General features: G+C 38.6%; 1 protein-coding gene across 1 annotated transcript; it reads right to left on the reverse strand.

Moving 5' to 3' along the window:
- Positions 1-291: 291 nt before the first annotated feature.
- LOC133822348 (uncharacterized) lies at positions 292-834 on the reverse strand. The gene is made up of 2 exons (XM_062254649.1): positions 790-834; positions 292-711 (listed from the first exon to the last, which is right to left on the reverse strand). The coding sequence occupies exons 1-2, from the start codon at positions 832-834 to the stop codon at positions 292-294; spliced, it is 465 nt and encodes a 154-aa protein (XP_062110633.1).
- Between the last annotated feature and the right edge of the window lie 13,394 nt (positions 835-14,228).

Consider the following 14,228-nt stretch of genomic DNA (forward strand, 5'->3'; position numbering starts at 1 on the left):
AAGTAGCTGAATAAACCATTTCGCAGTGCACGAACCAGCCAAGAGAGAAATAGGGTTATCATTATTTTTTAAACCAATTACCCATTTCTTAAAACGTCTCATTTGCTTCTCGTCATATGGCTGTAGGGGATTAATTTCACAAGGATCAGTTACAATTGTCTTTTCTTTCTTTTTCTTCTTAGTTGGATCAGTAAACTCGGAACCAAAAATTCTTTTCGTTGGAACCCTCCTTCTCTTGAATTCCACCCCAGCCATATCTCCAGGAGATACCACCTTATAGCTAAGGATATCTTATCCAACAACGTGCTCCATAATAAATGTACGGTGTGGTGAAGCAAGATGCTCATCTGATAATGAATCCTCAGAATCACTACCTTTACGTTGCGAGAGCACTAATTCAATTAGATAATCCAACTTATCCTCCATTCTTTGTTGGTTACTTTTCAAAGTGTCAATATCAGCTAACAACTTTTCATGGTGGGTGTTAATTGGAGTTGGTATCTCTTTCTTGTCTTGCTCGTGACGATGCCCATCTACTACATCGGGCTTTGTGGGAGATTCCTCACATTCTTCCCTTTCAAACTCCAATTCCACATCATCGTCTACAAAGCTAATAACACGTCCCATGAGTAGTTCATCTGGTCCTTGAATAATAGAGTCATGAAATTCTTTCTCTTCGGGTCTTGGATTGAGCGTGGCCTTCACAAGATTCTGCAACAAAATAATAAATTAATAAGGTATAAACATTACTTATAAATCACAAACTCAAACAAAATCTTAACGACTTACACTTTTTTTCTTAAATACACCTTCAATATCTTTCTCTTTCAGCATTTTATGCACTGACCAGCTAAGCATTCTTGGAAAGGCAAGGGGTTGTTGATCAGCAAATGTAGAGAACTTTGTGAAAATTGCATAGGCCCAATATTGCAGAGCAATGGCATAACCATAAATTGTGTACTGAGGTGCTGGTATTTTTCTCTTTTGCTCAACATTCTTCAACTATTTATTCCTTAGCCTTTCCATATCTTTTGTCAAGCCGAATAATGTCTTCTCGTACGATAATCTCCCCCAAGGATAGTTGAAGAAGTCATCTTCATTTTCCACCATGGAAAGGACATCAATAAAGCATTTCTTCTTTGGTTCACTAGGTAATAAAAGAAAGTCTACCAAAAAACATAGACCTAATTTCCATACGTCTTCTTTCACATTGCACCTTTTGAATCCATCTTCCAACTCTTCAGAAGACAAACATTCTTTATTGTTCAAGTATGTCTGGAGAAGCCTTTTACTCTTGGTCATTTCTTTATACTTTGCCTGATCCGGAGAAATTCCACAATTCAATCCAGTGATCAAACCAAATTCACTAATTCCAAACCTTGTATTTTGACCACAAATATTAAAATTCAAGCAGTATTCGTTCTTTCCTCTACCAACAACTCTCCTAAGCAGTAACTGGTGAATAATAACTCCAGAATATTGTAGAGGCGGAGCTAAGAAGAATTGCTTGAATGGTGACTGTTTCGCTAGTTCCAACAAGTCAAATGTCGTGAACTTCGCTATTATTGTACTCATAATGCTCCCTCCCCTATACGCAACCTTTGCTGGATAATGCCTTTCAGTAGGAAGCATGAGGAGTGACATCTGAAAAGGTAAATTAAATAAGCGCTTAATACATAACTCAGAGATATTCACACTTTCTTCACATACGGTTCACACATTATTTACACATGGCTCACACATAGTTCACGCATAGCTCACCCAAATTCACACCAACCTCACATAATTCACACATAGTTCACACCTAGTTCACACATAGTTCGCACATAGTTCAATCCCGATTCACACATATTTCAATCCTGATTCACACTTAATTCACACCCAATTCATACATAACATAATAAGATAAAAGTGACAAAGATTTATCCATTCCACATTTAAACAACTTTTACAACAAGAGTAAAAATATATATTTTCGGTAATACATTTGTGGGGTCATATAAAAATTTACTATTGAGGTACATTTTATGTACACTAGTTTAGAAACTCTACAGCAACCAAATCACACTAAAACCAAAATACCAAACACTGCAGAAATGACAAGTAAAGAAAACACAGGGGAGTTCAGAGCATAAAGGTCTCCTAAGTTCCTTTTGATAGTCTTGCCATCTCAATTCGCTATTCTCAAAGAGTTACAGAGCTTCTCTTCTCTCTTTTTCTCTATTCTCTACCTTTTTCACCAGCCATCTACCGTACAAGTTTTCCATAACTCAGCCAATCATTTGCATCAGAGGTGTAATGATTAAAACACATCAGAAAATGATTGCCAAACCAATTCTGCAGCCCCACGTGTACCAACTGCAAATTCTAGTTGTCACCTTAATTTTAAACCACCTTTTCTCCACTGTTGAGTTGTTTGCTTTGCCATAAATATATATCAAAACATGTGGTCTGAATATGATTATGATCCTCAACAATATTGCTCAAGACAATTGGTTGGACACTGTGAGATATTAACACATATTCTAAATATTTTTCACTCACTGTTGCTTTCCCATTGGCTGCAATTGCAGAACCAAATGCAACTTTGGCTAGCATTGCCATAAGCTATGTCTTACTCTTGACCACTTAGTACATATGGTAACTAATGTGAGAGACATCCTTAAATAACAGTTATTATAACTAAAACAAGCCTAATCATAGTGCATACCCCACAACAACCAGAATATTATTTCCTCAAAAGTTCCCAAAATACAGTCCCATTCCTCATTCTAGTCAACCCAAGAAACAGAAATTACCACTCTTTCGTCTATTATAGATAATCTTAATAGGTGTTTTATCATCTTCAATCCTAATCAATATTCTAGAGTAGTCTACTCCAATCTGCACACTAAACGAGCCATAAGGTTCATAAGACCAAATAAGAACTCTCTATCTCTCTCTCTCTTAGTCCAAATTTTCAAAGATTCTCATATTAAGTACTTGCTTTATAGCCTTATAGGTCTATGGAAATACTTGCTCATTCAATATACATCTATGTTACAGACTTTTTCTTCGAATTTTTACAATATTTATCATGTTTGACTGAAAAAAAATCCCCCACATTTTAGTTAAAAATGCTACCTAAATAAGAAAAGTTAGTAGTTTTGATTCCTTGATCTAAAAGACCAATAATTTTGCTGTCATAAGCTATTATAATATCTTTAAATTCAAATTTACTATTAGTCCATCTACATTTGATTGAACACTGATTGATTGGTTGGTAGTTTGAGACATTATATTTTTAATACAAGCCAGTCAGTCAATCAAATCTTCTCTTGCAAAAACTATATCATATTTTACTTTTTTGTTTATCAAGTTATGCATCAGTCTGTAGATTTGTGGTGGAATTTCATATATAATTTATGCATCATAAGTTTTCATGTAACCAGTGCTTATTTCTTGGTTATATTAAAGAAATATATGTATATATATATTCATGATTTCAGCCGAGGCCATACCATAATACACATCACTTAGAAATTACTTCAACACTTCAAAATAAGACAGTACAATTTGATATTGATAGTATGTACAAGTTTCTCATCATACTCTTGCCTCACTACAAGGAAATAAGTCTAATAATGGCTTATTATAATCAAGAAAAGGTTCAAGAATCACTTTTAATAGGGTTAGTTAGTGTAGTTTCCTTTTATAATTCACACATTATTCACCATAAGTTCAGAACATGGTTCACACACCATTCACACAAAATTCACACATGGTTCACACATCATTCTCACATTGTTCACCATAATTTCGGAACATGGTTCGCACATCGTTCACACACTATTCACACCAAATTCACACACTATTCACACTAAAATCACACATGGTTCACACCAACTTCACTTCATACATGGTTCACACCACAATCACACATGGTTCACACCAATTTCGCACATTGTTCACACTGAAATTACATATGGTTCACAACAACTTCACTTCACACATAGTTCACACTAAATTCACACCACAATCACACATGGTTCACACCAATTTCACACATTCTTCACCCTGAAATTACATATGGTTCACAATAACTTCACTACACACCAAATTCACACTAAATTCACTCCTTATTTCCCAATTAAAACATGACTCAAGTAGTTAGAAATTTAACCAAAGTACAAATTCAAAATAAACAAAGGAGTCATAATAACAACAAGGGATCTCAACAACAATACCTTGGGCTAGGGTATCGGGCTTGCAAAGGGAGTGTGGGGTCTTAGGTGTTGTAAACCTTGGGCTCCGGCGACGTGGGCTCAGCGATATGGCTGCGAAGCACGGCAAGGCAGCAATGTGGGTGGGTTCGGGGTCGGGACCAAGCGGAGGGGATGGGTTTGTGGGTTCGGGACCAAGAGTGTAAAAGGGGCTGGTGGCTGTGGAGATGATGACGCAACTGGGAGGAGGGATGTGACGCCCCACGTCACTATGGCTGCTTTCTGGAATGACGACTGGCCCTACAAACCAAGTCAAGTCTTTCCAGCGTGCTTTGTCCTCACTCGCACACTTCCTGGGAAAACTTCCCAGGAGGTCACCCATCCCTAGATTACTCCAGGCCAAGCACGCTTAACCATGGAGTTCTCAAGTGATGGGCTACCGAAAAAGAAGATGCACCTTCCTGATATAGGTAGTACCCATCAATCCATTTAAGCCCTCTTCAACTGTGTAGTCCCATACATACACAGTCTTAGAATCATCACACTTGACCTTCCCCAGGCGGTGTGGGATTGCACAGCTTACCCGGTCTTTCCCCTTACGGATCACAGGATTCTGACTGTCACAAGGGACGAGGTGGGTGTTGGCCGGAGTACCATCGCAGCTTCGACGGGAAGAAATCTGGGTTTGGGAGGGAGGGTTTTCAACGGACGGGAAGGGGGAAGAGTAAGAAACTGAAAGAGTTTTATTTGTTTAACAAAGGGGTAATTTTGTCTTAAAGAGTTAAAAATATGAAAAACTTTAACTAAGGGTTAGAGTTATAAATATAGGGCTGAATAGGGCTAGTTCATGGAGTTACCCATTATAAATTAGATAATTATAATTACTATAGCTAGAATGTATAAGATTTTAGTGTATGATTAAATTGGAGTATAGTTTTAAGCCTTTATTAAAGAATAAAGTACACATGTTTAATGGTAGCTTAAGAAGTATACATGTGGCCTAAAAATAAGTCACAAAATTTGAATTTTAAAGTGTATAGCCGAAATTCCCTATAGTTTTATTAGGTGGATTTTTTGTGAATTAATTTAATTAAGTATTAGAGCTAAATTGAAGAACCAAGTGTAGTCTTACTTAGTCATAGGCGTGTAACACATATGTAGGAAGGGTTTTTTACTCATTATGAATTTTACAAGATATGTGTCACACTAGGCTTGAACTAAGTGAATATGATGAAGATAGGTTGAACCATTTTGAACTAGTTTGAATTTGAATATGCTAGGTGTAGGGGTGAGCATAAGTGCTAAGAAACTAGTGAGACTTTGACTACATATTGTTAAAGGTGTGTATGTGTGGAATTTAGAGAGCATTTTTAGCAAATTGAATAGGTAAAATGGTTTCTAGCCAAAACCATATAGGGAAAGGGAAATTTAAATTTTGAAAAAAAAAATTATTGAATAGGTGTGAAGAGAAATAAGGAAGAAGGATTTGGTTGGTAGCCTATAAATAGAGCTTTTACCATCTCACTTTTCCACACTAAAAATATCTCAATCCTCTCTCATTTTTTAAATTCTATAGTCCCCAAAAGCTCTCTTGTTTTTGCCCACAAACACCTTATAGCCAAAATCTTACAACATTTATAATGCTCAGGAAATCTATTTTTTTCTATTTCCTTTTTAAAAATAAAACACTTGAGCCATTATAAACCCTACATATCCAAAACACTAATCCCTTTTAAACCACTTTATAGATAAAAATATCCCAAGAATAAAAGCTCTCGGTGTCGTGTTGGAGATAGGCATTATAGAATGCTCGAGATTTCGATTTTTTTATTCTAGGGTGAAGGTACGATTTTATGAGGTTTAGTATTTTTGGAAGTATACTTTTATTGTGAGTTTCTAAATTTAATTTTTTTCTTATGTTATATATATGGTTTTGGGCGATTCTCTATAGCAAAAGCAATCTCTCTTCTTTCTTCTCATTCCACACTCAAGGTAAGGAAAATTAGGTAGTTTTAGTTATGACCTATTAAATGATTTGTATGACTCTAACATTTCAGGTACAAAAGAGATAAGTGTGGCTAGACCTAAGGTGTTCAAAAATGTATGACAGACCTAAGTTGATGTATGGTAGGCACGGTTGCCAAATTTGTATGATGGACCTAAGTTGATGTCTGGGGCTTAATTACCACCCCTTTATTAGAACTTATCTTTTCTTATACATGTCTTGTTATTATGACTTATGTTTATGACATAGGTTTTATGATCTTATATGATTGGCATAAATAAGTTTTTTTATGAACTCTTGTATGAATTTTATAATACGTTTGTTATGACTATCTGTTTATATGACTTCTGTATGTATTTTCCTTATTGGGCTTAGAAGCCCACTCCTTATGTTATTATTGTGCAGACAATTGAGGTTAGAATGGCCGGTGACGAGTGAGACCTAAAGAGGTTAGTGTTCTGTTCTTGGGGACCATATAGTCGGGGAACGATCAACGGGCCTATGATTTTAGTTTCAAAGCATTTTTTTAGTATCTTTATTTTTAATATTTGAATGTTGCTTTTTAATTTTGTTACAAGCCATATTTTACTTTTGTAAAGACATGGGATCGCTTTGGTTATTATGATTTTCTTAAATAAATGAGAAATATTTATGTTTATTATCAATCACTGTGCTCTTGGTAATATTATGAGAAATTAGGGTGTTACAAGTTTGGTGCTTTCATTGAGAGAGTTAAGCATTCTTGTTCTTTCAATCCTTCCATTCAACAAACGATGGTTGCATCTACTACCAATGTCCCTGGGTCTGGAAATGGTCCACCATTACCTATAATCCTCAAGGAGAACACTTCTCAAAAATAAGAACCTCCCCGACGGCCTGGAAAACTGACGGTGAATGAGGAAAATCCTTCTGAAGGGAGTGCATCATCGGTCCCGCGAGAACCTGGTCAGGGATCTAGGCCACCTAACAATGATTATTATAATTTGAGAGATATATGCCAATGGTGGAATTGGACAATCGGAGGATGCGAGAAAGTCTGGCTGAAGCTACGTGGCTGAATGAAGAAATGATGAGGAGGGCCGCAGAATTGTAGGTACCCCCACAACAGACTAGGGCACATCCTCGCGGTAGCACTGTGGCAAGGGTGACCGAGCAAAGAGCAGCCCAACAAGGTCAAGCAACCAAGGTTAAAGCAAATACTGCAATCAACTAGTATGGGGTGTCATCTCAAAACCCCTCTCGAACCAACCAGCCAAGAGAGGTTCTGGTCTCCATTGGGAACAATCGAGCTGCCCCGCAAGCATCCCGGAATCATAACCCAGAACTAGTGAGGCCAACCGCGAACAACAAGAGACAACCTCCATCTCAAATTAGGCATCCTCCATCACCCATTAGACATCCATCTCTAGCTCGAGATGTACCCCAGCGAGCTCATAGGGGAAACCGAGCTAGGGAAAGTGTGCCTTAGACGCCTGCCCAAAATGCTAACAGTGGAATTTGGGACAGAAGCCATCAGGCTCGACCCGAGCAAAAGGGTGACCGTGAGGTCCCACCAGGGGCACATCAAGGACATAGACAGAATAGACCACCCCATCCATCAGGAAGTTATGCATCAAGGTCAAGTGCTACCGAAGTTAGGGTGCATGTGAACAATCTACCTCGAAGAATCCCTAGACTTAATTGAAGAAAAGTGAGATGAGGCCCAACTTAAAAATACTACAAAGGGCAACAAGATATTTCAATAAAAGGGTTCGAGATAGACTCTTTCAATTAGGAGACCTGGTGCTGAGGGGCGTATTTTAGGCCACATGAGACCCATCTTTAGGTGTGCTCAGACCTAATTGGGAAGGACCTTACCAAATTGAATCCATCATTCGACTTGGAGTCTATAAACTAACTCAAGAGAATGGAGAATTGCGCCCACGAGTTGGAATGTTGAACATCTATGACCATATTATCAAAAGATTATGGAATGATGTCTATTTAGCTGTAACAAAGCTTGTTTTTTCCCAAAGGCACTATTTTCCCTTCTTGAGATTTTCCCACAGGGTTTCCTGTTGATGGTTTTAACAAGGGCATTTATCAATAAAATGTTATTCATTTTCATTATTTTTATTTATCATTTTTTGCAAGCTCTCAATATTCAATAACCTAAGATTTCTCAATCAGAGGAATTTAAGGGGCAGAAGTGGTATGCAATCATACCATAAGTTCGAAAAAACATAGCAAAAATAAATATAAGTCCATTGACCAATAACCAAACACTAGTTTAAATTCATTACGAGTCTAGATTAACCAGTACAAATAAACCATACGGATAAAGTTAGAATTCTAGATTAACCAACAATATTCATAAATCGAGATAGAGCTGGAATTGTTTGCAATCTTGAGACCATACTCGAGGATGAGGAAAGTTGCTATTACTAAGCAAGACGTAACTAGAGAAATGAGAGTGCACGCCAACAGGTGTTTTTAAACCCATGGTATTAGTAGTATTCGACCTTGAAAATAACGAGGTCAAAAATGAGCAATCAGATGAACTATGTATGATTACATGGAAATTAGAACTTAAGCTCGAACATGTACTTGTGTAAGAAAACAATTGTAAAAGCAAGCCCTTAGTAATAATCTCGAAAGGTTTCGATACAGAATTATGATGCAAATACTAAGGCAAAAAGCTAAAGGTAGATTATGTGCAAAAAGGATTATAAGCTAGAAAACTAAAAGCATAAAAACTACTATTAAGTTAAAGCATTTGCAAGAAAATAAAAATATCTCAAACTAGAGCTTTAAATTGTCTTTGCCCCAAGGGCATAAAAAATGGTAATTACAATTATAAAAAATTACCATGGGTCACAACCCATGTTTGAATCTTTATGGATCGTGAGCCCCAGCTTGCTCCTAGGCCTTTGTAGCCTCAAGAGCTGCGAGCTTGACTTCCTCCTATTCAAAATGAGCCTACCACCTATCAACATACTCGGTCTCCTTGGAAGCTAGAAAATTGGTATCACGGTTGGGATTCATGGCCCAGATATGAAACATTGCCATATTAACATTGTTGTCCTTCTTGGTCCTGAATTCCTTAAGAAGACGTGCTTTCTCGCTCTCAATGAACTCAAAAGTTGTCTTCTTAACCTCCTCGAGCTTGCCATTTAGCTCTTGCACCCTCTTAAGCTCTTAGGTCTTTTGCCTCGAGCTCCTGCTGTGCCCTCTTAAGGTCATCCTCGGTCTTAATTTGTGCTTCCTTGGCACTTTGAGCGTAGACCTTGTGCATTGCAACCTCGTTGTCCAACATATAGTTGTGATTGAAAAAGACAAAGAAAGCCTGCATTGAAAGCAGATATTACACACCTAGAAACAAAGAGTTTGGTGTTAAACACAGAGTTAATCAATCTTAATGGAAAACTTACTGAAGAGAACTACTTTCCACTCTTGTCGAAAAAGGGCATTGGCTTTCTCACAGCCTATTATGAACTCCCACTGGGGATCCCCGAGTTTGCTCCAAACATGAGCCAGAGAGGGACTAATCATGTTTGGAAAAAAAAATATGAGAACTTCTAAGTAAAGGAACCTAACTGGAAGGTTCTCTCTAGCTCAAACTTGGGGACTAGGAAATCGTTCTATCTTCTAATGAGTCTTAGGGAGTTCCTTCTCGATAACTAGGGGACATCCTCAAAAAATCCCTATAGTCATTAGTCTCGTTTTGGACGGTTACCCTTTCCCAAATCTCATTTACACTATACATGGTTTGGTATTTACCTAACCAACTATCATCCTTATGTACCTTAAGATCTACATCTGACCCGGTCATAAAAATGTTCTGGTGATCATTTAAAAGGACTACAACATTGGGTTCTTGTTTTAAAAGGGTCGAAGACCACATAGATAGGTCTAATACAACTTTACCTCCATTAAACGAGCTTGGCGAGGCCTCATTTTGTTCTCAGTCCCTGAGTCTTATGGTTCAAGTAGGCGAGGGATAGAAGCTTGAGATTGCGAGCTAGAATTCTTCCTTTTGGATGAAATCATGGTGGTTGGGACATGGAAATCTTCCCACCTCGTGTACTTACGAGTTCCAGCATCATCTGTAGACTTGCCTGGATCGAGGAGACCCATTAGATGGAGCTTGTCCTCGTGAAGGAGGAAGTTGACAGATCGCTGGCCATATGGGAGCCTTAAGATTTCTTCCCTGTGGTCCTTCATGGCCTTAGTGGGCTTCAGGCGGTGGCAATTGGCTGCACAAGTAACCTTGATGAGAATTTCGAGCTCGAGATGAAATAATTCAAGAAGAAAATTCCAAGGAAATACTTACAGATTCGTTTAAAACAATAAAATCCGGACGGATCGAGCCCATCTGTTCAGAAGAAGATGGTCTTGAAGTTCGGACGGTGATTAGGTATGTCTTCGAACAACCTCCTCTCCCTAGGATAGTTCGACAGGTAGTAGAAGCAATCCCCACCGTGAGCTCGGAAAAGGCTATTTTTTAGGCAAAAGAGATACAAAATCTCGTGTGTCGAGGATCCATCCCATTTCTTCTCGTGGTATAGCAACTACAATGTCGGAAGGACCCTGTATGAAATGGACTAGAGCTGGGAGGGGTGATACTGACATAGTTAGTGAACTTTCTAAAGTAATCCTTTAAAGGCAGTAGTACCCCAGCTCGCATATGTCCGCGACTCAAGGCCGTGAGCTTAACTTTTCTCTCAAGGTCGTCTTCTCCCAGAGCAAAACAACTCCTTTCGTTGGAGAAGGTAGGCCAACACACCAATTTTTTGGACAAATTTAGTCCATCGCAAGACAGAATGTTTGAAATCTATCTCGTGAAGGTGACAGAACTCCAGTAGTGTTCAGCCTCGTAGAAATAACTCTCCAAGGTCGGGGCAGAAGAAACTTCAGGGGATGTTTGATTGGCTGGATGGTTTTATGTAGACTACATAAATTCAAAGTAGAGTTTTCCTGAGGGAAATGCTATGATAACCCTACACTTGGGATCTAAGGGGATCGAACGAACCTCACGGTCTGGGTCAGGATACACAGAAAACTGTAGTCTCCTTCTTTTTCCCTCTTTGTTCGTGATATTTTGAATTTGGATGTGGACTCAGATGTCTTCGCATTTGAGGCACTCTTCTTTCTACAGAATCAACCGTTGATTTCGAGTAAGTGGAGATTCAACTCGAGGAGACGGTGGAAGGTAAGGGATTGCAAGCTCGGGCCCCCACCGATTCTCTGAAGACTGCATCATCTACAAGAAATAAAATGGTGAGGTCCCATCACTTAGGGAAAATAAAAGGAAAAAATATTGATAACTCGAGCTTGCAAGCTCGAGATAAACGAGATAGAGTGAATCGAGCCAGAAGACTCGAAATAGCGAGACTACTCGAATGCCATAACTGAGTTGTTATAAGCTCAAGGCACCGAGAGTATATCCACGAGAGTTACTTCCAATTTGGGGTATCCCGAATTTCTAGGAAGAACTGGGTAGTTACCCAAAAAGGGGATATCGTCGGGTTATGTGCATTGAAACCCTAATTCAAAACTCTATTCCTTACACTACACGAAACTTATATCATATTACCCTATTGCTTAGAAAAGAAGCCATTTTTACCATTTCTTTACAAAAATTTTGGCCAAACAAGTCTCTTCCCATGAAGATTATGCACCCTATGAATCAAAAAATTTCTACATATAGTAAAAATTTAAACCAAGAAAGTTTTTCCATGCATGGAAACTGAAAGATTCGTATAAATAAATGAGAAGCAAGGTTCGAAAAACTTACACAAAATCGATCTTGGGAATGAAGAGACCGTGGTTTGGAATATTGGAAGTATGAATGAGGTGATGGAATCGAAGGAACCAAGGTTTCTTCGCTTTTTTGCCTTGGAGAACATGCAAAGTCTTGAGAGCTCTAGTTCATGTTTTCTTTTCCAAAAACTGAAAGTGTAAATGTGAAGTGAAAGAGATGAAATAAGGGGTTTAAATAGGCAAAAGGTGGCATTCGAAGGGGAATCTGAGCCCTTGATTTCGGTTAAAACGTGATCCAACGGGCCACGTTTAATCTCAAAAACTGGCGAAAAAAGGGGAATAGGAAAGGATGTGTCCAGAAAAATAGCACTCAAGTACTCTTAGCATCCTTCCCTATGTTGACACGTACCCAAACTTGAGTGTGGTAGGTGGGGACTTTTTCCGAAATTGAAGTTCAAAAGTTTCCTTCTCATAGGATTCCAACCAACTTTTTTGAGGGGGCAAAATGTTACACCCAAATTTTGAGAGTAAATAATAAGTCTCAAAATGTAGGCTCGTAAGGTGTAAGCTTGTATTTAATAAGTGTTAAAGTTATACTTGTACAAATATACGGAAAGTTCCATAGCCATGTCATTTGCACTCGAGCTTGAGTTGCAGGCTCAAAGGCAACAAGATTTACCTCCAAAATATGAGTTTGAAAAACCAATCAAGGAAGGAGGTAGTGACAACTGGAACAATGAGCTTGAAGCTACATGTGATCTCGAAAGCATGTTGGGGTAGTTGTAGCGTCCTAAATTTGCTAATAAGGCTTAGGACCTTGATTAGCGTGCCTGAAGAGCAATAAGTGATTTAGTATGTTAATATGTAAATTTGATGAGTATGTGATTAGAAATGCATGTTTAGATAAATTAAATATGCATGTGGGCCCCATTTGGTTATTAGGGGCATGCTTGTAATTTTAGCTCGTTGAGGGCATAAATGCAATATTTGTGAATGTTGTGATCTTTAGCACGTGTGAGTGGTGATATATTTGTGATGAAGGATCCAAGACAGTCCTAGGGAGCGGTTTAGCTAGGAAGTCACAACGGGACCCGATACTCGACTCGGGGCGAGTCAAGGGGTTTTTGGGCATTAGACATTTAACTAAGTTATCGGATTATGAAAATCAATATTTGGAGATATATTTGAAATTAGAACATTTAGGAGGGAATATCGGGGAAATTTACCATTTTTCCCTCGGGGACGTTTTTGGTACCCCGAGCCTTGGAGGTAACTTAAGTGACTTATGCTAAGTAAAACAAAACATAGAAACACTTATAATTTTCCCAAAACTGGCCCTATCTTCTTCTATCTCACTCTTGTTTTCTCTAGACCATTCCAAGGGAACCATTGAAGCTAAAACAAGGAATTGGAGTTCTAGAGTTGAAGATTAGCTCAGTATTAGCTTGTGGATTCGAATAGAGGTTAAGGTAAGCTTTGAATTATGATTTTAGCCATTAAATGTTGTAGTTCTTGGCTGAGTATTAGCTTTCTTGGGTCTTTGAAGTTGAAGATTGAATTGGGGATTTTATGAGGTTTTAAGCTAGCTTTATTTTAGGTTTTGTTGCTGGGACCATTCTAGAACTATTGTGATAGTTAAACAGTATTGTTGGATGGATTTTGAGTTAAATTGGCTGGGTTTTGGTTGTTAAAATGGGGGATTTTCTGGGTTCGAAGGGGTCAGGCCGTGGCATTGTTTTTGGTGAGTCGGGGCCCTCTAGAACAGATGGAAGGCTAAGATGAAGGGCGGGTCGCTGCGCCCCTTTGGTTGGGCCACGACGCTTGTCTACAGAAAGGGGAGGTTGAGCCTTTGGTTGAGGCGGGCCGCGGCTCTTAAGGGGTTTTTGGACCCCAAGAAGATTTTTGGCTCGGGAACCCAAAAGTTAAGGCTCAAGATGGATTTTATCACCCGGATTGATAGAATTCAATGTCCTGGATATTAGAATTATAACCCAAAGTTATTTAATGGATTAGAACTTGATGGATGGATGTTGTTGATATGTTGTGACTAGGTTTTCAGTGAGGCTCGGACTAGGAGACTGTGCTCAGGATATCGGTGCTCAAGAAGCTTGGGACATAGGTAAGAAAAATGTTGTACCCGTAGAGCAGAGCATGGCCCTATAGTTTGTATTGCAGGGCACGGCCCTATGTGATTGTATTGCAGGGCATAGCCCTATTGTTTATGTTTGTATTTGTTGAATATATGCTATGTGTTCCATATTTGTGAATGAACGGCAAAG

This window comes from Humulus lupulus, chromosome 1 (genome assembly GCF_963169125.1).
Source record: "Humulus lupulus chromosome 1, drHumLupu1.1, whole genome shotgun sequence".
Classification (NCBI taxonomy): Eukaryota; Viridiplantae; Streptophyta; class Magnoliopsida; order Rosales; family Cannabaceae; genus Humulus; species Humulus lupulus.